Below are 15,157 nucleotides of genomic sequence, written 5' to 3'. Positions count from 1 at the left end.
GTGGACATGGTGGACAATATACTTACGGCAAGAATTTTAATTTCTTACTGAGGATGAGAGTCCAACATCCTAACATTTGATGTATGTTACGCAAAAGAGGTCCCATGGAAAATACAACCGTGTAATCATACTCAGGTACAATATCTTTAAAGACAGGAATAGGTCTATGACGTATTTGGTTTGTGTGCCTAAGTTTTTGTAGTGGGAGGGGTATGGGGTGGCTTCTGAGAGGATCTGTTAGAGGCCTCCCCCATGTCCAGTAGAGCCAGTGCTCCAAGACAAACCCACCACTAGCCAAGGCTAAGCCCATCAGCAATGGTGGCAGCACCTCCCTGATAACGTATTTAAGGGTATGGAAAGGAAGACCTGTATCACAGCAGCTGCAGCTGGAGACAGGAGTAAGAGTATGTGAGAGTAACAACCCTGCAGACACCCAGGTCAGTGAAGGAGGGGGAGGCAGTGCTACAGGCACTGGAGCAGATACTCCACTGCACCCTGTAGTGAAGACTGTGGTGAGGCAGGCTGTTCATCTGCAGCCCATGGAGATCCATGATGGAACAGGTCAATGTGCCCAAAGGAGATTGTGAACCTGTGGCAAGCCTGTGCTGGAGTTGGCTTCTGTCAGGACCTGGGACCTCATGGAGATAGGAGGCCATGCTGGAGCAGGTTTTCTGGCAGGAGTTGGGACTCTGTGAGGGACACACACTGAAGCAGTGTGTTCACGAAGGCCTGCACCACATGAAAGGGACCTACACTGGAGCAGTTCATGAAGAACTGCAGCCTGTGGGAAGGACTTAAGTTGGAGAAGTTCATGGAGGACTTTTTCCCATGGGAGAGACTACACCCTGGTGCAGGGGAAGACTGTGAGGAGTCATCCCCTTCAGGGGGAAGGAGCATCAGAAATCAACATATGACAAACTGACCGAAACCCCCATTCCCTGTCCCTCTGTGCTGCTCAGGGGGAGGATTTAGAGAAAATCAGGAATGAAGTTCAGCCTGGGAAGGAGGGCATGGAAAGTGTTTTAAGAGTTGGTTTTATTTCTCACTACACTTCTGTGATTTGATTGGTAATTAGTTTTCCCAAATTGAGTCTGTTTTGCCCATGATTGCAATTGCTGAGGGATCTCCCTGTCTTTATCTTAACCCATAAGCCTTTTATCTTCTCTCCCCAGTCCAGCTGAGGAGTGGCAGGGAGGCTTTGGTTGGCACCTAGCATCCAGAAAAGGTCAATCAACCACATATTAATTAATTCAAGTATACGTGCTCTTTTAGCAGTAATAATACCATAGCACCTTTTTGTTTGAAGCATGAGTATTTTCATCTCCGAGCTGAGGTACCATTGTCTGTGAAAAAGTTCGATTTTCCACTTCATTTGTAGAGACAGTCTAGCAGTAGTATGTGAAGCAATTGAATTAGTCTACCAAATCACTGATGTCTGCTTTGTGACCTTATGATCCTACCAGGGCATGATTTGCCTCTTTCAACAAGTTTCACATTGTCTGAGTCAGAGTGTGGTCATATGTATGCCAGAAGTTGCCATTTTCTGTGTTAGCTCTAAAGGGAGCTTAAGATAATGACAAAATACATAGTTAGGTGAGATACTTTTGTATGAAGTGGCTAAATCTGAAAGAGAATCAATTTGGACCAGCAACAATAAATTATGAGGAAAGTAGGGGAGAAGACAGCTCTAAACCATATGGAATTGGGGTGCAAATGTAATTGTTGGGTTTTTTTTCCCAATTCTAGTCCTATGAAATCTGAGGAAAGTAAAACTGTGGAACACATAGGTAAATAGAGCCTTTTACATGAGCAATTGTAATTTCCCATTTCTGTGTATAGACATTCAATTCAGTAACAAGTCAACATCCTGTGTGGCAAACATCTGCTTCAGGATGGAGTATTTTTAGATGTAGTCCTGAAAGTTACTCTTAAATTAGTATAGGAAATTTGTTTGCGTATTGTTGGAAAGTGCAGTTTTTACCTGGTCCTCTATAGAAGAAGAGTAGTGCCTTTCTCCATCCTCTTCTTTGCTTTGGAGATCTTTCTAGTATTCTGGATATCTGCAGTTACTTTTATTTCCTTTCTTCTATTCCATTAATCCTGTTCACAAAAGTGTTAATTCTACTATTACATGATGTAGAAGTGAGTAATTTACGTTTTCAGTTTTACAAGGGTTGTCTTTGAGGAAAACACAGAGATGGTAAGTTTATTTTTTACTATTTGGCTAGTGAATCAAAAGTGTCTGTTGTTTCCTTTCAAGGCTAGTTGAGTGGCAAATAAAATTAGATGCAGTTGGTAATGTGGAATAATTTACAGGAAGAAGATAACTACACACCCTTTTACTTTTCTCATCTTGTTAGTAATTGTAATTTGTACTCAATATATCCTTTCTTTTGGCTCTAACACCTTTTTCCAATTATTTCAAACCCTTCGTGTATTAAGTGTTACATTATGCTTTTAGTTGGATGTGGAGTGGCTGTGAAGGTGGTAGATATGTAGCTTTTCTACATGGTTTTGAAATGCAAATCAATTTTCTAGCTAGCCCTCATTTTACAGTGTATTTTAGTAGTGGGGTTGCTACCATGGAATGAGACACAAGAACTTTTTTTTTCATCTGCTCATACTGAGCATCTGTTTTTAGTGATCCTTATGCATATTGGAATTATTCACTGTTGGTCAATAGGTTGCACTGAACACTGAGAGATGTAGTGTATTAACTGGTAGCTTACCAGAAAGTCTGTGTTCTTTGGAAAAAAAAAATAAAAATCCAGCTTATTCCACTGAGAGACTTTGTTATTTTTTTGACTTATTGGTCCTTTTCAACTGTGACAATTCTGTGATTTTGTGTTGAGAAGGTGATCTTGTATACAATAAAAAGCCTGTTCAGGTATAGACCTCTAGCACACTTCTGGTTATGTCATCTCACTTGAGGATTTTTCTGAGCCAACTTTGGCCTGGGTAGGGTATGTTGAAATTGCTCAACCCTGAGGCAATGAGTTCAATGAAATAAAAATTTAGAAGGAGAATGATTGATGTCTTGTGTAGGCTTGTGACACTGCAATTTAGAGAACGTCGCCCCTTTGCAGCTTCTATACTTTCACTGCTTTCTTGTCCTTCAGATTTTGTTTTTTGACACCCACCCCCAATTTGTTTAATTTTTGTTCTAGCATTTATTTTTTCATATATTTTAAAAATTTTGTTGACAGCTTCCTGTGGTTTTTTTTGTTTTGTTTGTTTGTTGAGTGTTTTGTTCTCATTTGTATTTGTGTATCCTTTTATTAGCATTTTGGTTTCTTTAAAGCAATGATGGAATTTTTCTGCCTGAAAGGAAATGTAGGGGAAAAGGAACATTCTTGGGTTTTGTGTTTGTCCTAGTTGCAGTATTCTGACAACAGTGTAGTATTTGACAACTTTTTTAAAGTAGTTGTTGTTGTCAGGACAAGTTACTTCATGGATAGATGGATCTGAGGGTTAGTTGAATGCACAGTTCTTGGTGATTGACAGCAAGGGTTATAAAATAATAAGAGTAGCCATGCAAGGTCATACCAGTGCTCAATCAAGCCTGATGACTTGGCCATGAGAGTGGCCAGTACTGATTTTGGAGGAAAGCTGAGACAGGGCAAGCAGACAGTACTGAAGGATATGCTCAAGAACATATCACACTTTAATGGACAGATGCAGGTGAAAGTTGCACCTGTGTTTATGATAATTTTTCATTCTTCTTTGATGAATATGTGTATTTTTCTAATTCTGGTGGTTAGGACATCCCATGACTAGTAATTCCAATCTTAATACAATGCTGTGCCTGTCATGTGATGTTTTCATTGAAGGCCATCCATTTCCCGCACTGCGAAGCTCCACAGAAAACTACCTTCCTCCCCTTCCTCCCCTTCCTCCCCTTCCTCCCCTTCCTCCCCTTCCTCCCCTTCCTCCCCTTCCTCCCCTTACACTTCTGTGATTTGATTGGTAATTAGTTTTCCCAAATTGAGTCTGTTTTGCCCATGATTGCAATTGCTGAGGGATCTCCCTGTCTTTATCTTAACCCATAAGCCTTTTATCTTCTCTCCCCAGTCCAGCTGAGGAGTGGCAGGGAGGCTTTGGTTGGCACCTAGCATCCAGAAAAGGTCAATCAACCACATATTAATTAATTCAAGTATACGTGCTCTTTTAGCAGTAATAATACCATAGCACCTTTTTGTTTGAAGCATGAGTATTTTCATCTCCGAGCTGAGGTACCATTGTCTGTGAAAAAGTTCGATTTTCCACTTCATTTGTAGAGACAGTCTAGCAGTAGTATGTGAAGCAATTGAATTAGTCTACCAAATCACTGATGTCTGCTTTGTGACCTTATGATCCTACCAGGGCATGATTTGCCTCTTTCAACAAGATTCACATTGTCTGAGTCAGAGTGTGGTCATATGTATGCCAGAAGTTGCCATTTTCTGTGTTAGCTCTAAAGGGAGCTTAAGATAATGACAAAATACATAGTTAGGTGAGATACTTTTGTATGAAGTGGCTAAATCTGAAAGAGAATCAATTTGGACCAGCAACAATAAATTATGAGGAAAGTAGGGGAGAAGACAGCTCTAAACCATATGGAATTGGGGTGCAAATGTAATTGTTGGGTTTTTTTTCCCAATTCTAGTCCTATGAAATCTGAGGAAAGTAAAACTGTGGAACACATAGGTAAATAGAGCCTTTTACATGAGCAATTGTAATTTCCCATTTCTATGTATAGACATTCAATTCAGTAACAAGTCAACATCCTGTGTGGCAAACATCTGCTTCAGGATGGAGTATTTTTAGATGTAGTCCTGAAAGTTACTCTTAAATTAGTATAGGAAATTTGTTTGCGTATTGTTGGAAAGTGCAGTTTTTACCTGGTCCTCTATAGAAGAAGAGTAGTGCCTTTCTCCATCCTCTTCTTTGCTTTGGAGATCTTTCTAGTATTCTGGATATCTGCAGTTACTTTTATTTCCTTTCTTCTATTCCATTAATCCTGTTCACAAAAGTGTTAATTCTACTATTACATGATGTAGAAGTGAGTAATTTACGTTTTCAGTTTTACAAGGGTTGTCTTTGAGGAAAACACAGAGATGGTAAGTTTATTTTTTACTATTTGGCTAGTGAATCAAAAGCGTCTGTTGTTTCCTTTCAAGGCTAGTTGAGTGGCAAATAAAATTAGATGCAGTTGGTAATGTGGAATAATTTACAGGAAGAAGATAACTACACACCCTTTTACTTTTCTCATCTTGTTAGTAATTGTAATTTGTACTCAATATATCCTTTCTTTTGGCTCTAACACCTTTTTCCAATTATTTCAAACCCTTCGTGTATTAAGTGTTACATTATGCTTTTAGTTGGATGTGGAGTGGCTGTGAAGGTGGTAGATATGTAGCTTTTCTACATGGTTTTGAAATGCAAATCAATTTTCTAGCTAGCCCTCATTTTACAGTGTATTTTAGTAGTGGGGTTGCTACCATGGAATGAGACACAAGAACTTTTTTTTTCATCTGCTCATACTGAGCATCTGTTTTTAGTGATCCTTATGCATATTGGAATTATTCACTGTTGGTCAATAGGTTGCACTGAACACTGAGAGATGTAGTGTATTAACTGGTAGCTTACCAGAAAGTCTGTGTTCTTTGGAAAAAAAAAATAAAAATCCAGCTTATTCCACTGAGAGACTTTGTTATTTTTTTGACTTATTGGTCCTTTTCAACTGTGACAATTCTGTGATTTTGTGTTGAGAAGGTGATCTTGTATACAATAAAAAGCCTGTTCAGGTATAGACCTCTAGCACACTTCTGGTTATGTCATCTCACTTGAGGATTTTTCTGAGCCAACTTTGGCCTGGGTAGGGTATGTTGAAATTGCTCAACCCTGAGGCAATGAGTTCAATGAAATAAAAATTTAGAAGGAGAATGATTGATGTCTTGTGTAGGCTTGTGACACTGCAATTTAGAGAACGTCGCCCCTTTGCAGCTTCTATACTTTCACTGCTTTCTTGTCCTTCAGATTTTGTTTTTTGACACCCACCCCCAATTTGTTTAATTTTTGTTCTAGCATTTATTTTTTCATATATTTTAAAAATTTTGTTGACAGCTTCCTGTGGTTTTTTTTGTTTTGTTTGTTTGTTGAGTGTTTTGTTCTCATTTGTATTTGTGTATCCTTTTATTAGCATTTTGGTTTCTTTAAAGCAATGATGGAATTTTTCTGCCTGAAAGGAAATGTAGGGGAAAAGGAACATTCTTGGGTTTTCTGTTTGTCCTAGTTGCAGTACTCTAACAACAGTGTAGTATTTGACAACTTTTTTAAAGTAGTTGTTGTTGTCAGGACAAGTTACTTCATGGATAGATGGATCTGAGGGTTAGTTGAATGCACAGTTCTTGGTGATTGACAGCAAGGGTTATAAAATAATAAGAGTAGCCATGCAAGGTCATACCAATGCTCAATCAAGCCTGATGACTTGGCCATGAGAGTGGCCAGTACTGATTTTGGAGGAAAGCTGAGACAGGGCAAGCAGACAGTACTGAAGGATATGCTCAAGAACATATCACACTTTAATGGACAGATGCAGGTGAAAGTTGCACCTGTGTTTATGATAATTTTTCATTCTTCTTTGATGAATATGTGTATTTTTCTAATTCTGGTGGTTAGGACATCCCATGACTAGTAATTCCAATCTTAATACAATGCTGTGCCTGTCATGTGATGTTTTCATTGAAGGCCATCCATTTCCCGCACTGCGAAGCTCCACAGAAAACTACGTACCTCCCCTTCCTCCCCTTCCTCCCCTTCCTCCCCTTCCTCCCCTTCCTCCCCTTCCTCCCCTTCCTCCCCTTCCTCCCCTTCCTCCCCTTCCTCCCCTTCCTCCCCTTCCTCCCCTCCTGTCTGTCCATCCATCAGTCTTTTCTCATGATTTCAGAAGCTTCTGTCATATCTCCTCCACTTCCCAGAGTGGAACAAAGTAATTGTTTCTTGCAATAAAAAGTGATAGATATCTATTATCACCCAGTAATTAATTTTCTTAGTTTCCCTTTTCAAAGGAGCAGTAATAGAAATTAAGAATGTGGGAGTGGGATATGAACCAAAACTGTATAGTGTGGAAGATGCAGATTTGTCATGCACGGATGTATATACTGACAGAATGATACTTGCTTTTCTGTGCATTTCTTAATGATTCCTAATATTATTTGACTGCTCCTAAGCATTGATCTAACTTTGCCGTAGGCATGTCTGTTGTAAAACGACTTTTTTTTTTTTGTGGCAAAAGTTGATTTAAAGCTCCTCAATGAATATGTCCATTTGTTGCCCATATGATCCACCTGAAACAGCTAATTCTGATTTTGCAAATTTGCCTTATTAAGGACCCCAATTAAGCTTGTGATTGAAAGAGTAATAGTAATTTGTTTTCAACAAAAATATTATGTCTTTTGGGCTCAGAATAAGACATTTAAATAATAATAAAAAAGCATAAGAAAAGGATTTAAGATGAAGCGAGGTTTTTTTGCTAATGTTGTAGTCCACTCTGATACATTGCACTAAGGCAGTTTTTTTACTTGTAATAATAAGGGTCACACATGCAGTCTGTGGTGCTTGAGAGTGAAGCTGCTGCTTGAAGACAGGTTACTTTAAGAATACCTGCTATCTGCTTTTACAGCTGTATGTCATTGACCCATTGTTAAACAGTTTTATGTAAAGAAGATTTGATAAGGTAAAGTTCTTCCACTACGATCCTATACCTGACTGTAGGACTCTTCTTTCCCAGCCTGCTCACACTTCTCAAAATGGATCTGGGTTGGATTCTGTGGTGCTTACCACATGATCCTTGAGAAGGTCTAGTCACTGAAAATTATAAAAGCAATGGTGGTCAGAATGTGGGTATTGTGAAGGTACAACAGTGAGAGCATTGTGATGTCCTCCAGTTCAAATTTACAGAACTCAGTGGAGTATCCTTGCTACATTAAAGCACCTGAATGTGTAAAACTGGCTACCGAGGCCTTTGTGGGAAGTCTTGATTTATCTGATGGACTCTGCAAGAGCAGAGGGCATAATTGAAATACCATAGGTGAAGTAGATGATTGCAGATGATTCCCATATCAATTTATTTTTAAACCACTTTTTGTGCTAGCTGCTTAGAAAATACATTATTTCAGTTGAATTTAGCTTCTGTTTCTGTAGTGTTGGATGTTTTGTGTATTGTGAAATATTTGTGTATTTGTGTATTGTTTAAATATTCTGAAAATTTTAATATAAATCTAAACTAATGTTTGTTAATTCATGCAGGTCAATACAATTTGCTGGAATGATACAGGAGAATATATTCTATCTGGTTCAGATGACACCAATCTGGTAATCAGTAATCCCTACAGCAGAAAGGTAGGTTTGTTTCTGAATCCTCAGTAATTTTGAAATAGTATTTAAGTTAAAATTTTCAAGATACTGGTATTTATCAAGATATTTTTTCAGATATTAATTATCTGACAAAGACAATATCAGGCATTTTATAGTGTTTATGCATTGGAATAAAACTTCACAGTGCTTTAAAACCGTAGCGTTTAATCTCTTGTGACATAAGTATTATCCGATTTTATGGTAGGTGGTCTGGCACAAAAGGAACACAGTCTCACAACAGATTAGTGTCAGAATTAGCAGTAGGATTCAGTAATTCTTGTGAAATCTTATAGTCAGATAAATGGTTTACTGATTCTTTTTAGTTTAAAAATATTTATTAGCTTTTGCTGTGTGTAATATACTGAGTTGGCTTTCTCTGTAATGTTGTTGAAGTGTCAATCTTGATTAAAATACTTTTTTACCATTTGAAATTGCGTTGCCTTGTGTGTGCATGTATGTGGATGGAAAATTTTCTACTGCAATAGAGGAAGCAGGCTTGTGAAAGGGAAACTGCTGTAAAGGTCTCTGCTTTTTCATTTCTGCACTAACATGGGTTATGATGCAGTCGAATGGTTTCCAGAAATGTCAGCTAGGATCCACCCCATTGTAGTTCCCCACTTGCTCTTTAGGAACTGCTGGTAGTTAGAACATTGTCTAAAAGCTCTGGGGATCCTATGTTAAAGAGAAATCCTATGCTTTCTTAGAAGTTGAGAACTAAACTGTGAAGAGGTGATGAAAAACTAACTGTAGCGGGGGAGCCAAAATGTGTGGTCAATATGGCAGAAGAGAGTTTGAATAGGAAGTTACGGAAGCAGCAATATTTTGCCTTCTTGAATAGCTGTGTTATAGTGATCTGAAGCATTGCCTGGGTCTATAGGTAGACCCTTTTCTTGACTTCTCCAAATGCCTCATAGCTTCCAAACTTCCTCTCTTCCTTTCAAGTGTTCTTGTCAGTGTGGCAAAGACCAGGGTTTCTGTTGGGACTGGGAGTTCAGTTGAAGAAGAAGAGTTATTTAAGACAGCAATGAAGTAGATGAAGGATATACTCCAAAGTGATTGTTGTTGAAATAAATATTTTCATGCAAGTAAGGAGTCTTCAGTAATATTTATTGTGCAGTTTATTTTAATATGTCACTGTGGGATAGTTGCTATACCATTATCTTACATAATTGCTATATTAAAATATTGTAATATTTCAATAGATGCAGCAACTTAGACTTTATGCTTTCATGGAATGATTTTGTTGTTTTTTTTCCTGTTGTGTATTACTGCTGCACTTAAGGAAACTGAGAAATATACTATATGTTTTATTTTCTTATTTATAACAGCTGTGTTATTCTGTTACATATCAGCAGAGCAGATTTCTTTTTTTTCCCAATATGTGCAAATGCAATTATAAACCAGTGGGTACTAGCATGAAGACTTAATAATAGTGTTGTTCCTGAAATGTGCTAGAGATGTGATTTTTAGTGACCATAACAGTTGTGTTAGCTTATTTTCTCTGGCCTGAGTAACAGAATCGATACAGTAAAAAGGCACAAATTGGTACTGGTACCAGAACTCTTCTGTAATATTGTCATCTTGACAGCTCTCCTTATCACCATATATTATTTTCTAAGCTAGCAAGAATAGCAAAAATAGACTTCAGCCATCAATATAGCCTTCTGTGTTAGTAAAATATCTAATTTAAAAAGGAAGCATTTAATCTTGTTTAGCTCTTATTTACAAGAGTTCTGTAAGTCACTCCAGTTAGTGTTCTGTATGGCCAGATGCAAATTTTAATTGTTACTATATACTATATATTGTTACTGGGATTGTTGATTGACAGCCAGCTTTTCAAAAAGTAAGCTGGAGTGAAAATAAACCATGTATTTTAAATTGCTTTCAGTTCTTAATGTGACTTTAAAAGTGCTGTTTTGTTCATTATGATGACCTTTTTATTGTAAAGAGTTTCCATTTGGATGTGGAACTTAAACATTGCAGGTTTAAAGAAGACAACCTAATAGCTGCCAGAAATTCTGCTTTCTTGAAGGAAAGTATTTATTGTTAGGGGTGGAGCTTGTATCCAAACTTCCGGGTTTGCTATGTGAAATAAAAATCTTGTCCCAAAGATTTAACCTGCACTTGTAAGAGATGCAATTTGAATTATTGAATTTATTGCCTCTTCACTTGATTTACTGTGTAATGTGTTACCTGAGCAATTGCAAAGGCTAGAAGGGTATCTGAATTCCTCTACTGATCAAGTACTTTAAAGAACATCTGAAATTCTTTGGTTCCCCCTTAGTTTTTATTCAGTGGTTAAGTATTTGTAGCCTGTTATATGTTAGTAGTAAAGTGCTCTAATGGAGTTAAGGTGATGGTACTATTTGATTCTGTGTAGCTAATGACAGGATTTGAGGGGCTTGGTGTGTGTAAAATTATTTAATCTTTTTTGCTGCCTAGGCACAAGCAAGTTTTTCTACTTCTTTCTTGCCTCTCAGAGGCAATATAATAACCAGAGTAGAAAATGATTTACAGTGCAAGTCAAGAAGGGCATGGAAAATCTTCTGTGTATAATAAATGCTGTAGTACTTCAATAGCTTTTATTGCAACACCATATAGTAAAATGGATGAGGGTTAGGTCTGCCTGTGAGGACACTCCTTCCTTTACTGAAAATGTGTAGCCACATAAATTTCTGAATTCTGTTTCAGTTTATGGCGAAGGGGAGAAAAGAAGGAAGGGAAAGAAAAATCTTGAGTTTTTCCAAGTTTGAGGGCAATCAGCAAATGCAGATCTTCACGTCTAATCCGAGATCTGAACATGGAGAAAACTGAAGCAGAAGATTAGAATAATTTAGCCATTGACTGCATGAAAAGCAAGGGCATTATATTGGGGTTTGTGAGAAAAAGGGGAAAAAGTAAGAAGCACATGTAGTTTGCTCTGCTGTACAGGGTCATTCTCTTACCAAAGAGAAAAACATCTGCCTGCTTATATTCAGGAACAGGAAGGAAGCGGTAGAGAACTGGCAAGGGTAATCTAAGATGCTGGAGAAGCCTCTAGTTATTCAGATTTATTTTTTGTTTAGAGATATTAAAAATAATTTCTTGTCAGGGCTAAAAATATTTCTTTTACAGTAGCAATAATGTAAAATCAGAGGGGACTGACAGATAACGTGTCTTAACTGTCATTGGCACTGGGATACTTCATGAACTTCTTGTTCTGAGTTGCTTCTTTCATACAGAGTTCCTCACTTCAGAGTGTCTGGGTTTTTGAAGGTCTTCAGTAAAATACAGAAATGTGAACAAATATAAATGAAGAGGCAGATTACAAAATTAAATTAATAGAATATCTCTCCTGATTTTGAATACTGAGGCCTTTTGAAGTATGCAGATATACTCTTAATCCTTTTTTGGGGTGTCAATGTTTTAAAAGGTGTGAAATAGCCCTTGTAAAATGTTAGGCACCAGCTATTACTGGCAGAACAACTTAATTTGCGTAATTATTTCTTTGATTAAGTTAATTGAATGGAGATTTGGAAGTAATTTTCATACAGTAAACAACATACTAAGTGTCTTTTTCCAGTTAGTACTGCTGAAAATGCAGTTTGGTTTAAATGCTGCAGATGGGACATAAGTTAAGACTAGATTGTTCACTAGTACAGAGGAAAGCATATGGAGAATTTTTTTATTTTTAATTCACTGATAAGAACTATGTTAGGAAATACGAAGAGTCATCACAAAGTTTATAACCAACTGTAATGGTGAAGTAAATTATATATTTCTCTGCTGTGTTGTAGATGACTGGCATTAACTGAGACTTATTGCCCTGTAAAAATGTTCTTAGATGTTTGATTATTTTCAAGTGGTTTCAAAACATCCTTTCTTACAAGCTTTAGGTCTCCTTTTAAAAGCACGTTTGAGAGTACCATATATTTTTCAAGTCTGTAAAGTTGGCTTGGGTTACAAGGCCTTATTGTTCTTGACCCACAATATTCCATATTTTCTAAATCGCTCCTCACTGACATTCTGGCTGGCTGCACTATCACCTTGTACTCATGTTTTACTTTGAGAAACCTGATGCAATATGTAATTAACATTTTAAAATTAAAAGGTGGCAGTTGCATTCCAGTGCTTTTGTTTTGCAGACTACTTTGTGCAAATGCTTAAGTAAATGTCTTTTGTGGAACAGCTTTGTTCTTAGAAGAAATTTGGTATAAAGTCAGCTTCTCTGTCCTGTTGTGTATAACTGTAGGTTACCGACAGCCTGTACACAACTGATGTTCTATTGTACTGAAGTCTGTTATTTTCCCATTCTTTATTTGCTTTGTAAACCTTAACCTGATACAGCCTTCTTTTTATTTTCTTCCTTAGGTTTTAACAACTATTCGCTCAGGGCACAGGGCCAATATTTTTAGTGCAAAGTTCTTACCATGCACCAATGACAAACAGATTGTATCCTGTTCCGGAGATGGAGTAATTTTTTACACTAATGTTGAACAAGATGCGGAGACCAACAGACAATGCCAGTATACGTGCCACTATGGAACTACCTATGAGGTACCTCATTGAAATATATTATAATTGTAGGATAGGTAGAATACATATTATTTGTGTTTTTGCCCAAGATTTTAACCAGGCTGGTGGAAGCTTCTATTTTAGTGAAAAATAAAGAACTTTCTTCTAGCTTTCTTGAGGCTTGGGTTTTTAGTTTGTTGTTTTTCTTCTTACAGAATTTGCTTTAAAAGAGAATTATGCTGTTTAAATTAAATGGGGGGGCTTTCTAAAAGGTAGTGTCATTAAGGCTGCTTTCTTTGCAAATATAATAGCTGAATACACCTTCTCTAAAAGAATCCTCTGCAGAGCAAAACTGAATTCAATTGTGCTGTGAATTTCTTGCTGAAGTAGGTTGGGGGCTGGGGCCTGTGTTTTTAATTTTTATTTTTATCCTCCCTGCTTGTCCCCAGCAGTATAATGCTTTGTTCACAATTTAAATTCTTCTAAGAAATTATTGTTTCAGCAAGTGTGAACAGCTTAGTCTGAAAAATTTATTTACAGTTTCAGTTAATTTCCCTGTTTTGTATCCTAGTTAACTCTTACGTGTAAATTTAGAGCCAGTGTTTTCAGTTGTCCCCTTCAAGTTTTGTACCTATAAATAAGCAAGTGAAAGAAGTAAAGTGCTACTTAAGTTAGGAAGACAGTCAGGTTTATTGATCTATCTGTTTATTTTAATGACAGCAAAATCTGCAGCTTGTAAAACTTACTGTGATTAAAATAGAAGAAATACTGCTGTTTTTTTCTTAGTTTATAGATGTTCCAGGTTTTTTATTATTTGTTTTTTTTTAACAGTACCACAGACCACACTCAGGAGAAAAAAAAAAAATCCCAAATGCAGTTCTTTTTCAACTGTTTAGCTCAGTTTCATAGCAAGCTTTTAAATCTTTGTATGTTAAGTGAACAGAATATTTAAAAACATCCCTGTGGAAAGGTTGTATGAGAAAATAAAATGGCTGAAGTACTGCCAGAACTTGTATTTGATCATGTAGTAGAAGTATTCTTATGGTTGGAATTCCACATGTTCCATTAAAGGTTTTGTCAAAACTTCTTTGTAGGTCAGTCGAGTGAACCTTGTGATTGATATTCACTCTGCTTCTGGGGTTTGCAGTTTTGGTTTTATTTGGTTGTTTTTGTCTGGGTTTAATACAAAACTGTATTTTCAGTTTTGCAAAGTGGAATTCTGGGTTCCAGCCTTACAACATGTGCTTTTATTTTTGAGTTGTGTTTTTAATGCAGAAACTTGTTTCATTTGAATAGCATCCTTATGGCCCCCAATCAGAAGCTTAGCCTTAGTTCTCACTAAGTTTACTACATATAATAGACTGTGTGCTACTGCACACAACTCTGCAAATTGATCGGATGTTCTCTGTAGCTCAGATAAAATCTGACTTTCCTTAAGAACATCTGGACCCTGACATGCTTTTTTCTTAAAGCTGTGATGTAGTTACTGAGAAGCAGTTGTGTCAGGTCGTTGAGTTGCAGCTTCCTGGAGGAAGAGGAACCTCCTTGCTGGTTGGCTGCAGGCTGGAGGAGCTGCCAGTTACTGGCTCAGCTAGTACCTCTGTTTCCTGGGTAGCTAACTGTGAGCATCAGATAAACCATTTTTTTGTGCTTGAAAACAGGAGAACGGTTATGGATACTGTGCAGAGGAGACTTCAGGGTAGCTGTAGAAGAGCAGTGGGTTTGGCTGTGTGAAGTTTGGGGGTCATGGGCTAGGCTGCTCAGAGTACTGCAAATGAAGGAGTTGGTGACAGTCATTCTGAGAGGTCGCCATGGCAGTCTTAAGGTTTGATCTGCCTGAGGTAGGTTTGACCAATGGTTTGATTGATTACATGAAGTGGCTGGCACCAGATGATGCTAGAAACCAATGATCAAACTGGGAAAATGCAATGAAAGGAGTTGCCAGTTGTGCTTGTGGGTCAGGAGCAGTAACAGAGGATAGTGCTTCTCCTAGCTGTAACATGAAATGCCAGTTGTCTCTTTGCAAGGTTATTGTTTGTCATCAGTAACAATGGCATGTGCCTTGCAAGCTACTAAACCAGATGATAAATATAAATTTGATAGGTACAACAAATTAAACTTGTCAAAACAGATAATAAGAGTGAAAAATATTTTGGAATAAATACGGAGAGCCCAAAAGTCTAGCAAATTATGATGCAAGTTTTATTGTTGTCTATGTAGGATGACTATAACTGAACAGTAACTAGTTGTATGGAATATAGTAAAT

The 15,157-nt window shown here is 37.4% G+C and overlaps 1 protein-coding gene across 1 annotated transcript in view; it reads left to right on the top strand.

Annotated features, from left to right (window-relative positions):
* The window catches only part of DCAF6 (DDB1 and CUL4 associated factor 6), an 89,677-nt gene that overhangs the window by 19,165 nt on the left and 55,355 nt on the right, over nucleotides 1-15,157 (top strand). The window contains exons 4-5 of the mRNA XM_010005501.1: nucleotides 8,290-8,382; nucleotides 12,748-12,933. Coding sequence (XP_010003803.1) covers nucleotides 8,290-8,382; nucleotides 12,748-12,933 — 279 coding nt within the window. The remainder of the gene's footprint in view (nucleotides 1-8,289; nucleotides 8,383-12,747; nucleotides 12,934-15,157) is intronic.

Source organism: Chaetura pelagica, unplaced genomic scaffold, assembly GCF_000747805.2.
Source record: "Chaetura pelagica isolate M959 unplaced genomic scaffold, ChaPel_1.0 scaffold39, whole genome shotgun sequence".
In the NCBI taxonomy this organism is placed as follows: domain Eukaryota; kingdom Metazoa; phylum Chordata; class Aves; order Apodiformes; family Apodidae; genus Chaetura; species Chaetura pelagica.
Note: the sequence above shows the minus strand (reverse complement) of the source record. Positions and strands in the feature narration are given on the sequence as shown.